The sequence below is a fragment of the Pelophylax lessonae genome (genome assembly GCF_965119305.1).
Source record: "Pelophylax lessonae genome assembly, chromosome: 2".
NCBI lineage: Eukaryota > Metazoa > Chordata > Amphibia > Anura > Ranidae > Pelophylax > Pelophylax lessonae.
In genome coordinates this window covers 359,197,190-359,210,006 of record NC_138769.1, presented here as the reverse complement: position 1 = coordinate 359,210,006, position 12,817 = coordinate 359,197,190, and the positions used below count along the sequence as shown (strand labels likewise).

General features: G+C 40.6%; 1 protein-coding gene across 1 annotated transcript in view; it reads right to left on the bottom strand.

The window, feature by feature from the left end:
* LOC309547378 (cell cycle control protein 50B-like) overlaps positions 1-12,817 on the bottom strand; it is a 45,972-nt gene that overhangs the window by 13,564 nt on the left and 19,591 nt on the right. The window contains exons 2-3 of the mRNA XM_082247221.1: positions 11,428-11,657; positions 7,575-7,682 (exon numbers count right to left, since the gene is read on the bottom strand). Coding sequence (XP_082103347.1) covers positions 7,575-7,682; positions 11,428-11,640 — 321 coding nt within the window. The 5' untranslated portion in view covers positions 11,641-11,657. The remainder of the gene's footprint in view (positions 1-7,574; positions 7,683-11,427; positions 11,658-12,817) is intronic.

Here is a 12,817-nt window from a genome sequence, read left to right as displayed (position 1 = left end):
AGATGGCTCAAGAGGTCTGACACCTGTACTTAATGCATTTTCTGTTCCTGCAAATACCCTTTGTAGAAGTTTTACTACCTCGTATAGGATGCTTCCATGTACAGTATTCACGAAGCTCTTGACTGTACAAAACTGCTCATTGGTATTTTCTATGCACAGTCCTTGTTATTGTTTATTGTTATGCTGAAGTTTTTTTTTTTTTTTTCAATAAAAAAATCACTGTTTTAAAAAAAAAAAAAAGAAAAGATCCCACACACTTCGTGAATAGTGATGAAAGATATTGGAGGTATCACCAGGTCGTGATCTCACACTGCGCTTACCGTATGCAATGTGACCCCCTAATAAGGGTGGTCTCACTCGCTCTATTAAATGGATAAACCGAGATCCAGATCACTGGGACATTATCTCCTGCAGCTGAACAAATGGCACCATGGGGACATATACAAAAATTGCGCCCTCACACCACAGCATACACACACCAAAGGAAAGCTCAGTAAGCCTGGGTAAACTCAGGCAGGGATGTAATGTACCTCAGGCAGGCAGTACCTCTGCAGAGCAAATGTTCCTGTGAGAAAAGGCTGCCATGTGGTGTCCTGTCCTGAGACTCCTGAGGTACATTACATGCCTGAAGTTACCCGGGCTTCCTGAGCTTTCCCATAGTTGCCAACATTTGAAACAAATTTCCAGGGACACTTTGCAGCACGGCTATCAATTACTTATCACACCCACTTCCCTGAAGCTCTGCCCACGCCACATAATTAATCTCCGCCTACTTATCAGATTATAGGGTCTACTCAAAGAGTTGGAATAATTCTCCCATTCAGCTGCACTACTTCTGCCTAAAGTTTAAAATTCTTATCACAATTCCCTGCAATTCTAAAAGTGTCAAATGTGTTCAGGTGTGACCCTACAAAAAATTTAATATGTAAAATATAAATAAAGTGCATTGCCGGGACAATGTAAATTACCCGGGACTGCTCCTATTTGCGGGGGGGGGGGGGGGGGGTCACATTGCCTATGGTAAGCGCAGTGTAAGATCACGAGCTGGTTATACCTCCAAAAGCTTTCATCACTATTCACAGTGTGGGATCTTTGCATTGCTTTGACACTCTTCAATGGGATTTTACTTATATGGACTTTCATATGTTCACTAAATCATTTGTTTATAGCGCTGCACTTTTATTTTATAATTTGTATTGATCCATTGTCTGGATTGTGCACAGCTGCTGTTTATATATTTGGTTTCACTGGTTGCACAGATTTATTTTATTTCTCAATGTATTACTCCATGTATATTAATAGCGTTTCAAAACATACTAAAGCACTAAAAAACAGACACTGGAAGATTAGGTTTTGGTGGAGAGGTATTGGAAAAAAAAAAAAAAAAAAACACACACAACAGAAGAACCTCTATCTATAGCACTGGGGGATTTGAGTCAATACAGCCCAATGAGAATCCATATACTTGCCAGCTGTCACTTGTAGTCCCACAGGACTGATAGAATCAAAATAGATAATAGTGCATATAGTTATTGAATAGTCAATTTAAAACAGCTATTGGCAATATACAAAGAACTGGTGTTGATGACCCATCATATCAACAAGAAAACTGCATAAGAGGCTGCACATACCAGGAACTGAATGCTGGAGAGAAGACCGGAAATTATCTGCCCGGGTAGAAACCGACCTGTCTCCCCCCATGTAATCAGCTGAATCTCTGTGGTGTACTGTGTGATGTCCCTCTGTGAGGTATCAGTGTGTGATGGTAGGTTCAGAGATGGAGAGCGGCTGCGCCCTGGATCACTATCCTTGATGCTGTGGCAGCAGACCCACGATGTGCACTGGGGCTGGGAAGCGAGTAAAGCCTCGTACACACGCAACGAATTTCCGCTGACCGGTCATCCGTTTTTTGTCCAGAGTGGTGTCTGTTGGTTGGAATGTGCTCTAGACTGCACACGAATTTTCCCGCACGACAGAATTCTACTTCAGAAGTGATGTCATGTGTTGGATTGCTTTGTATGTGTTCTTTCGTCTCTGAGCATGCCCAGTCTTGCTCATAAGATTTTTCCCCCATCGAAATCTGTACTAATGAGACGAAAATCGGACATGTTTTGACGGTCAACAAAAATTATATAGCCTGCACACCAGGATTTTTTCAGCCGAAAAGTTGGAGTCGGTTGTCGGAAGCACCATACTAACATGCCGACGAAAATCGGCAGATCGGTCGTCGGATGAAATTTCCCGGCCGAATTTCTACTCGGGGCTTTAGGATGCCAGATGTGGGCAGCCAAGCTGTCAGTAGAAACACAGGAAGGGGATAAATCAGACTTGTCAGCTGCAGCCACGCTCACCAGTGAAGGTGGTGTGTGGGTCAGGGATGATGGATCCAATGCCTAACCATCTGTCACAAGGCTGTCACCATGACGCGTTTCGGGCATGGACCTTCATCTGGTTGAGCTGCATAGACTCCTATCCCCCAGCGCTTTACATAGAGGTTCTTCTGTTTTTTTCCTGTGCATTGGTACCAAATTTGGCACCTTGTATGTTCCTCATAGCTGCGGGTGGTTAATTATTTTATGGTCCACTATAGAGCGCCTAAATATTTGTTTGTTGAGAAAATGCAAAGTGTTCCCTGAATGGCCTTGTGCAAGGCGAATGACCTTCTGTGTTCACAATGTAGCAGGGTAGCTGCTCAGCACAGGACCCAGAAGCAAGTGGAGATCACTGTAGTAGCGGTACCTGCTACAGTGATCTCCAGCTTCCACTTGGATCCCATAAACATGCCACATCCTTAAATGTGTCCAAGATGGACTGATGCAGTTATGTAGAAATTGCTATACCTGGAATTATTCTTTACACTATACTTCCCAACAAAGGTTTTCTGCTATTGACCAATGGGTTTTCACAATGTCTACTGTTAAAGGAGCATTCACAAATATTACAACATGCCATTTGGTTTGGTGACTTCAACAAAATATGAAATAATTTGTGATAAAACAGGTGGGATTTAAATCAGACTACTTAGCCATAAAATTAGCTATGCATGTTATTTCATGCAAAGAAATGGAAAGGGTGCCAGATCAGTACGGGTTAAAAAAACAACACTTGTGTTTTTCAGACTCCCCTATAAAACTCCTGGATGCTGTTTACATGGCTGGTGTGGTATGCAAGGCAGCTTCAGCAATCTGGATTGACTGGTGGATAGCTGGGGAGCATTGGCAGGGACCTGCCATGGGGTAGAATATTGGCGGCATCTCAAGCCCTCACTCGCGCCACTGACAGGAGACCAAAGACAAGCATAGGGGACGGGCTGCTACGTGTTTCCAAGGCCCTGCTTCTATTAGTTAACTCATGCCAGATAGAGGCGGGGCATCAGAAGCATAGCTTTATTTGTAGGTGATCATCATTTCATAAATATTTGTCTTTTTATCATTTTTATGCTTTATTTTATTATACTTTTTTCAGTATCTTTCAGGTTACTGCTATTACCATGTTGATTATGTCCATGTATTTATTTAGCATTTTTAATTTTCAGTTAAATTAGCTTGTATTGATTTGCTTTCCTGCTTCACTTGTCCTGCATTCTACTCATACTTTTTTCCCCACTAGAGGGAGTTTGACTATCTCCTTTAAGTAGTTTTAGAGCCTTGATTGGCTGTTAGTCTCTTATCCTAAATTGATTTGAGTTGGTTACTGAAATTGAGGCTTGGTTCAAACAACTTAACTTGCTCCCAAAAGAGGTTTGGCCAACATGGGATGTTTCGTGCAGCATAGGTGAAAGAGAGACTTGGTTACATTGGTAATTGTAAACAAGATGAAGATGCAACATGGCTCCCGCGCCCTGAAAGAAGTACGTGGTGAAAAAAAAACGTAGAGCGGAGCGATGCGCTTGCATCATCCTGTCAAATGGAAAGGACGGTAAATGCCATCTTTGTCAGCTTGCAAGTCTGTTTTATTGCGCACTCTCGTAAACATGGCGAGTGGTATTTTATAGTTTAATAAAATATTTTAAAGGGTTTTACACTATATAGTTTATTTTTCTTCATTGCCCTTCATCAGTGATTGGGAATGGGCCAATGGGCCAGAGTTCCTAAAGTGACGCCCACATATGTGGAGGGTCGGAGGACCACATGGGAAACAGCTTGTTTGACCTATCTTTCATAATTTATGGTAAGCGTACATCCGATTCCTCTTGGTGGTGGTTTTCTTCATGAGGTGGAGGTTTGATTCACCACATGCTCATTGGTTCAAAGGAAGAAGCGGGACTTTTTATTTATTTTTTTACTTGTTCTTAAACATACAAGGACTATATTTGTGATCAGGTTTTTCACATAATTGACCAGTTTTTCACAAATAAATGATTGCATTACTATTTTAGTACTATATTAGCGCAGCACTTTATGCATAGATGTCCAATTTACTGGAAACATACTACAAGGTGTTGTCCTAGCGGTATCTTGTACATGCGAGGATAGCGAAACATGTTCCAAACTATCAGTCTGTGTGTTTTCATGGATGCAATACCCTTGGCACACATTTGGTGGAGCTGTCCACTAGTAAGAAATGTTTGGTCTGATATTTTTCAGATCTGCAGTTGCCTGTTTGATACCACATTCCAACCGGATCCGCAGGTTGCCCTCTAAATCATAATTCACTGGGGATGACCAAAAACCGATTTAAAGGAGTTTTAAAGGCAGAATGTTTTTTTTATCTTAATACATTCTGTGCATTAAGATTAAAAGCCTTCTATGTGCAGCAGCTTCCCCATACCCCCTAATACTTACCTGTGCCTCATCTCTGTCCAGCGATGTCTACAAGTCCCTCGGCCACCCAGGACTCTCCCTCCCATTTGGCTGAGACACAGCCACAGAGCCATTGGCTCCCGTGGCTGCCAAAGACAGTTAGCCAAATCAGGAGAGAGAGGGGGCGGGGACGAACAGCAGCTCCATGGCCGAATTAACACACAAAGCTGCAGCTCGGCTCGGGTGCCCCCATAGCAAGCTGCTTGCTGTGGGGGGCACTCAATAGGAGGGAGGGGCCAGGAGAGCTGAAGAGAGACCCAAGAAGAGGAGGATCCAGGCTGCCCTGTGCAAAACAAGCAGCACAGACCTGGTAAGTAAAACAGGTTTGTAGTTTTTTTTTTTTTTTTAAGGGCTTTACGTCACCACAGCTGCTAAACGAACAATCGCTAAATTATGGAAAACCCAGACTCTTTGTATCTTGGCAACCAAGCACAAGATCATAAGGGTGATGGCCCATGCCAAGATTGAGGCAACCCTATAAAATAGAGAGTTTGTCACCCATTGAATAATTTCTTGCCTCCTGACTTTGATACAACTTTATTGGAACCTTAAGATCTAACACCCATTCTGACCTTTGCATGAATTATTGCTGAATATAATAAGCTAAACTTTTTTTTAAACTTACTAGATATTATAGGACATATTCTGCTTAGTAATTTACCATGAAACGCACATTGTGAATAGGTGGATCTTTGTACTTCCTACTACTTCTAAGTAATAGATTATATTACTCCTTGCTAGGAGATGACTGTTCTTAACAGTGCAATGTTTTCCATTTTGTTTCTAAATAAAATATTTTTACATTATAATTGTATGTTATGTTAATAGGAACATGTAAGAAATATAAAGTAAGTGTTATCTGAATTTGCCTGAGAATGTGGAAATATGCTTTAAAGTTTTAAAGAAAAAAGAAAAAATAATTCACCATCCCAATACTTTTAGTGAACATGGCAGTGCCAGAATGAAAGCTTAAATATTCATGGATGCTGAGGGAGTATAAAGACTGTTCTTTAATCAAGCACTTTGAAATATAGATCTATTGTTCATATATGGCTCAGGGCCATTTACTGCTAAGGTAGAGCACAACTCCATGCAAACCTAACTAGTCTTAAAAATGCTCCCACCCCCTTCCTAACACCTATTCTAACTAAAGGGCCGTACACACTTGACGAAAATCGGACGAAATATCCTCTGATTTTTCTCTCTCATGCTCGCGTTCACAACTGTTTTTTGGGGACATTTGTTCCTAGACTTCCGCGTGGTCAGCAACTTCAGATCATGCCGAACCAACCATACCGAACAAGCCAAATTTCAGTCCATCTGTGGGCATCTTAACCTGTATAAAAAAAAGATTTATATACCTATTTTCAGGGCACTCTGGTCTAGTCATATGATCTGGATCCCCTGTATCAGCCAGTGGCGGCTGCAGGGGTGAGAAGGGAGCACCGACAATGGATGGGCCATGTAAACCTATGAGTGAGGTCTTTGCTCCCAGGTATTGCCAGCCATTGTCAAGCTGGCAAGAGATGTATAGTAACCAAGAACTACTTCACTATTGTACTTAAGTACCGAAAGGCGGTATCTGTACTGTAGAATTTTTTTCTCCTACTTCCACTTTTACTTCACTACATTTTTTCGATGATTTCAATACTTCTACTCTGATAATTTTTTTTTTGTGCTGCATAGTTACTCGTTACAATTATAAAAATTACCACTGCCAGAACAGATGGCAGGTTTCATGAAGCTCAAAACATGTGTATTATCAGCGCATACGAAAATAAAAGCTACTGTATGTATAAATAAAAGCTGCATTTGAAATAATAAAAAACAATATGATGTTCAAACTTTTGACTTCTTTCTTTTATAACTACATAACACAGTACTTGTACTTTTACTTTCAGTACTTGAGTAGCAATTTTTTTTTTCAAAACTACTGGCACTTTTACTTTCAGTACTTGAGTAGCAAAATTTAAAAAAAAAACTACTTGCAATACTTAAGTACAAAAAATGTTGAAAACTTTAGTACTTCTACTCAAGTCACTTTTTGATAGAGCACTTCCACTTCTACTCAAGTCACTTTTTGATCGAGCACTTGAACTTTTACTCAAGTATGGGTTTCGAGTACTTTATACAACTCTGCTGCTGGCTGACAGAGATTATTTGACTAGACTGGTACGGCCTGAAAACAGGTAGTATACAAATCTTTTTTTGCTCAGGCTAGTCGGAATAGGTGTTAGGACAGTAGAGGAGCATTTTTAAGATTGGTTAGGTTTTGCATGGAATTCTACTTTAACATGATCTTTGTTGCCAATCCTTTAAGTCTATCCTGACAGAAACATGGTTGCTAGAATGCTGCCTTTTTATTCTGAAAATGCTATTTGCTTTGCTGTAATGCTGACCCTCTTGTTTCAATACTCAAGAGTCACCTGCCCAGGACAACTATGCAGATAAAGACTAATGACTTTGCTTTAACTTTCCTGATATGCATACTTTTTCCAGTGCACTTACTCAAAGCACAAGTTCAATTACTCAGAATGTACTGAAGTTCATTATAACAGCCAGGCAACTAGCAATCATAGTATATCAACAATGACAGCCTCCCATTTTGCTTAGGTTTACAGTAGGATTTAGGTACATTTGCCTGCATCAGTCATGCTTGGTCTAAACTGTTCTGAATTTAGATGGCTGCAAAAACACAGATCAGTTAACTGACCAATAGCTAGAGTATTACATAAAGATGCTCCCCCATAGGGGTTAGGTTGTTCGACTTACCGAAAAAAATGATTTTAAGTTAAAAGGGATACTGCAGTTGCAAGGTTTTGAGCCATTAGTAGCACATAGGTAACAGGAATCATTTGTGCTTGTACCAGTATAGTCATACTAAAAAAAAAAAAATAAAAACAACATTTAGAGTTAGATTAATAAAAGTAGAAAATGCCACATTTCCTTAGATTTACATGCATTAATGCTTCTTACTGTATATTCAAATTGTCTAATAAATCATTTATTTCATGGTCAGCTGTATTGCCTTTCACTTTAAGCGTTACTAAACCCAGGACCCTGCATTCACAATATCTGGTCTCCCACAGTACACACAAAAAATGAAAATGCAATTATTTTAGTAAATATAAACTGCTAAATACTTTTCTCATCAGACGTATTTAGCCATCTTGTGACTTCTATCAGTGCCAGATTAAAGCTTGTAGGAGGGAGTTTTCATACTGCACTGGTCCTAGGCAGGACCCCTGACCTTCTGTCTGGACAGTGTTGATGGGAGAGTGCATGTGATCAGCACAGGGCCAAAGAAAAAAACAAAAAAAAAAAAAAAAAAAACACAAAACACCTCTAGCAATAACACACCAAACTGAGCATGTGCAGACTCCAGTTACTCTGTCTTATCCGGACAGGTTCTGGGGACAATGCAGGAAGAGGAAGATCTGTGCATACAGGATCAAACAGCCTTTTTTACACAATGCAGAGGATTACCCCCTAGGTTCTACAGGGAGTATAACAAGCATGCTTTACTGGATATACAGACTGATTTTCCTTTCGTGGGTTTGGTAACACTTTAACTTGGGTTATGAAGTTCATACAGGCTTCTACTCTGCTTGCTGTTCCTGATGCCACAAACAATAATGCTGATAATACTACAAAACAGCAAAGTGAGGAGACTGCTGAAGAACGTCATAACCCTGAATCCTATGGTCCTCAATGCAAACTTTCATAGCCTAAGAAAAATGATGTTTTATATCATCTTCAAATCGGTCTGGAGTCCACTGAACTAGTAAAAAGGCCAGGTTTGGACTCCTTAAAGCATATGTATTGGCACACTTATCTGTTCCATGATCCAGCTCTGGTTCACATACACTTGATTTGGTCACTAAGATTTGGGGGGAGGGGGGGGTGAGTCCCCTGTCCCTAATCCTTGATTCCCCAGTCTGTTAGTGGAAGGGACAACCCTGATTTTATTTTGAAGCAGAATTGGAGAATTCTTCACCCCTTGTACAATTTGTACTACAGAAGTGGTTAACCAGGAAATATATGAAAGTCACAGAGGCAGGAAATCAACCCCCAAAATCGCCTGTGTGTTCAGCATGCATTTAAAGTCGAGAAGCCCATAGGCAAGAGGCAGAGAGTCCGCACTCTGAACACATTGGTTCACCTAGTGGAGCCTGTTGCAGATCAACATGCAGGGCCGCCAAAAGGGGGGGGACCACCGGTCCTCCTGTAGGGGGCTTGGGCACACAGGGGGGCCTGGACAGGAATGAGGATTGGTGCAGCAGGGCAGGAGTGCAATTATAGGAAAAATGCACTGTGCTGCGCACTCAGCAGCAGCTGAAAGCTGGTTTAATCCCCTCTTCCTCCCAATAGCTTTCAGGTGCTGGGAGGGAGAGGCACAGTGCATCATTCTTGTAATTTCGACCTGCCGCACCGATCCTCCTCCCTGTCCTGCCCACATCTGATCATCATCCCACCCCTTTGTGCCGAGCCCCCCCATGCGCTGCTGGATTTCATCTACTGCAGGTACACAGAGGGATGTGTCAGCTGTCAGGACCTAGAGCAGTGGAAGGGGCCGTAAAATATGTTATTTACCGACCCCTTCCTTTTCTGAATGGACACAGTGAGCAATTGGTACTAATCGCCCCTGTGTCCTTTGATAACTGAGCATAGTAAACTAGGTTTACTATGCTTCAATTTATGAATGAACAGGAGCCCCTGTCTTCTTTCTGTTCATTCATCTTCAATGTGGAGGCTGCAGAGAAATACATTTGAGAATCTGTGTCCTCAATTCCTTTCTCGGTCTCAAAAAGTGAGATGTCAGGGGTCTATTTAGAGCCCTGATATTTTACCCAAGCCCCAACCCTAACAGCATTGAAAAATAAAATGTAAAAATTGTAAAATTGTACAATTTTTAAAACTTAAAAAGAATAATTTAAAAAAAGTTAAGGGCTCATTCACATGGGTTCTCTGGTCCATACAGTGTGAATGAGCAATTTGTTGCTGTTACTCTATGGCAGTAATGGTGAACCTTGGCACCCCAGATATTTTGGAACTACATTTCCTATGATGCTCATGAACTCTGCAGTGTAGTTGAGCTTAATGGGAAATGTAGCCTCAAAACATCAGGGGTGCCAAGGTTTGCCATGACTGCTTTATGGGGATGCTACGGCTGCATGAACTCAGCTGCAGGTCCTATTTGATTGGTGTCCAGGTGTGGGCGAGTGGTCCCAAATGCACAATGTTGGATCTGTATACCTGCATCCACACGCCTGTCAAATTAGGCCCTGCAGCTGTGTTCATACAGCTGCTGCATCCCCATACCTTAACATAGGCTGCCTGCACACAGCAGTAGCCACATAAAAATAAAAAAATAAAAAAAAATACTGGTGATTCACACAGTACAGGCAAAGAGCCTATGTGAATAAACCCCAAGACCTCATTTACACATAGAACTTTATTACCGCAATACAGTTTTTTAGCTTTTAGATTTAGCAGGAATTTTGTAAGCTATGTTACGTTTTTGTCTATTAATAATGGGATAGACCAGGGTGCCATAAAACCTTTCATCATTTTATACAAACCAAAGCTTTTTGTAAAGTTCAACTTAAAGTGGCTCACTAAAGGAAAAAAAAAGACAAGAACAAAACAAACACATACAGTAGATTTGAGCAAAGACTTGTATTGCTTAAAGCGGTAGTATCCCGCTTTTTGACACTTTTACCTACAGGTAAGCCTATAATAAGGCTTACCTGTAGGTACAATTAATATTTATTTTAATATAAATGTAATATTTGTAGTGAATGCAGCCGCTCACGCGAGCGGCGCATGTGCTCTGAAGGTCCCGGGGACCTTCAGCTTTCCTTGCCGGGAGCTTGCCGGAAAATCACGCACGCACGGGAGTGACGTCATCGCGGCTCCGGCCAATCACAGCGCCGGAGCCGCCGAACCCGGAAGAGACGCCGAGGGATCATGGCAGCGCCCGCAGCAATGTCCGGGGGTCCGTGTCGGGGGCTTCGTTCTAAGGTAAGTAATACATAATGAGCTAGTATGCGATGCATACTAGCTCATTATGCCTTTGTCTTGCAGGTTTTTTTTTTTTTTTTTTTCCGGGTTTACAACCGCTTTAACTAATGTTATGGCCAGGCAGCTAGATTATCCCTAGTACCAACATAGGGGTGAAGGTGGATCTGACCATCTGGCTCATGGGCTGGGATAAAGACCAGAAGCCACAAAACCCTTCACTGTTTTACACAAAGCAAAGATTTTGTTAAGTTCAACTTTAAGTAAATAGGATACAAAAAGATACTGGAAAAAAAAATAGGGTTCAAATGGAAATGAACAGAGAAAAGTACACTAACACATACTGGATTTAAGCAAAGACTTCAACTGTTTTGCTAACATTGTGGCCCTGCTGCTGGATTCTCTGTAGGAACATAGGAGGTGAAGGTGGAGCTCACTGTCTGGGCAGCACTACGTGATAAAGACCTAGGTGCCATGATACCCTTCTTCATTTTTCATAAATCAAAGCTCTTGTAAAGTTTTAATTCGAAGTAAATGAGTTACAAAATGGAAATAAAAAAAAACACACACACACACCCACACAATATGTTCAGTCTTTTCTTACCTCATACTCTGTGATGCTGTTGGAAGAATAATATAATCCGATGCCAATGCCTATAAAAGATAGCCCTACAAAGAAGAAAAGTGGCAAGATAATACTAGCAGACAGGAGTGGCTGCCAGGCAGGAAGTCTCTGTTGAGTGAAGGCAGTGTTGTCGGGTCTCTGAGATGGGAGAGGTTCATGTCGGCTAGTAAAGTCCCTGGCAGCAGGTGCCATTTTCTCCTAGTAGAGATCTAAAATGTAAAAAAGTTATTTTACATCAATATTCAAATATTTTACAAAGCAAGACGTGTATTTGTTTAGTGACACAGTAACTGGTATATATGTATACAAACATGTCTTTTACACCTGTCCACTATGTTTTTCCTAGAGTCATTTTTAACAAGTTTACTAAAACTATATTGAGTTCTGTGACATGGAAAATGTACACGCTAAAGGACCCATTTATATTTGAGCATGTCGGAGCTAAAAGTTCACATATAAGCACTCAGATGCCTCAAAGCCTGATGCTCCAAAAGTTACATGAGCTACTTTTGAGGCAGATTTTGGGCATTTCTGGTCCAATAGACTTTAATGGGAATGCCTATAAAAAAAAAAAATTAAAGCCTTTATGCGGGTTTTGTTTTCCGAGTGTTTCAAGCATGTAAGAACTGGTCTTATAACTGGTCTTATAATCCTAACGTTCTCCACTGGCTGAAACAAAAAATGCCTAAAGCTTGAATACACATGTAAACTATTTCAAATAGGCTTCTAAAATGCTCGCATACACACAAAAGCTTCCAAATAAACATGCCTAAAGATCCCTTTTTAGGGGTTAAGGATTGGTTCACACCAAAAATGATTAAGTGATTCTTTGTGCTGGCATGTTGTATGATAATAAGGTTTTCATTCAGTTGACATGAATGGCAAAATGCAATTTAACACACTAAAGCTAGCATACATTTTTTCACAATTAAGAAAAACCACTATGGTTTTATTTTTGCGCTGCAATAAATAGTCTTTTTACAATTATAGCTAGCCTGTACTAAATAGTGAACACCGCCCCAATGTAAATCTTATAAATAAAATAAGTGTGGCACTCTAGTAAAATCACCATTAATAATGACATGGAGTAATTATACAGTGGGGAAAATTATTATTTGATCCCCTGCAGATTTTGTAAGTTTGCCCACTTACAAAGAAATAAAGGGTCTATAATTTTTTTATCATAGGTGTATTTTAAATGACCGAGATAGAATTATCAACCAAAATCCAGAAAAAAAAAAACACATAATACAAATGTTTAGAAATTGAATTGCTGTTCAGTGAGTAAAATAAGAATTTGATCCCGAAGCAAAACATGACTTAGTACTTGGTGGAAAGCGCAGAGGTAAGACATTTCTTGTAGTTCGTG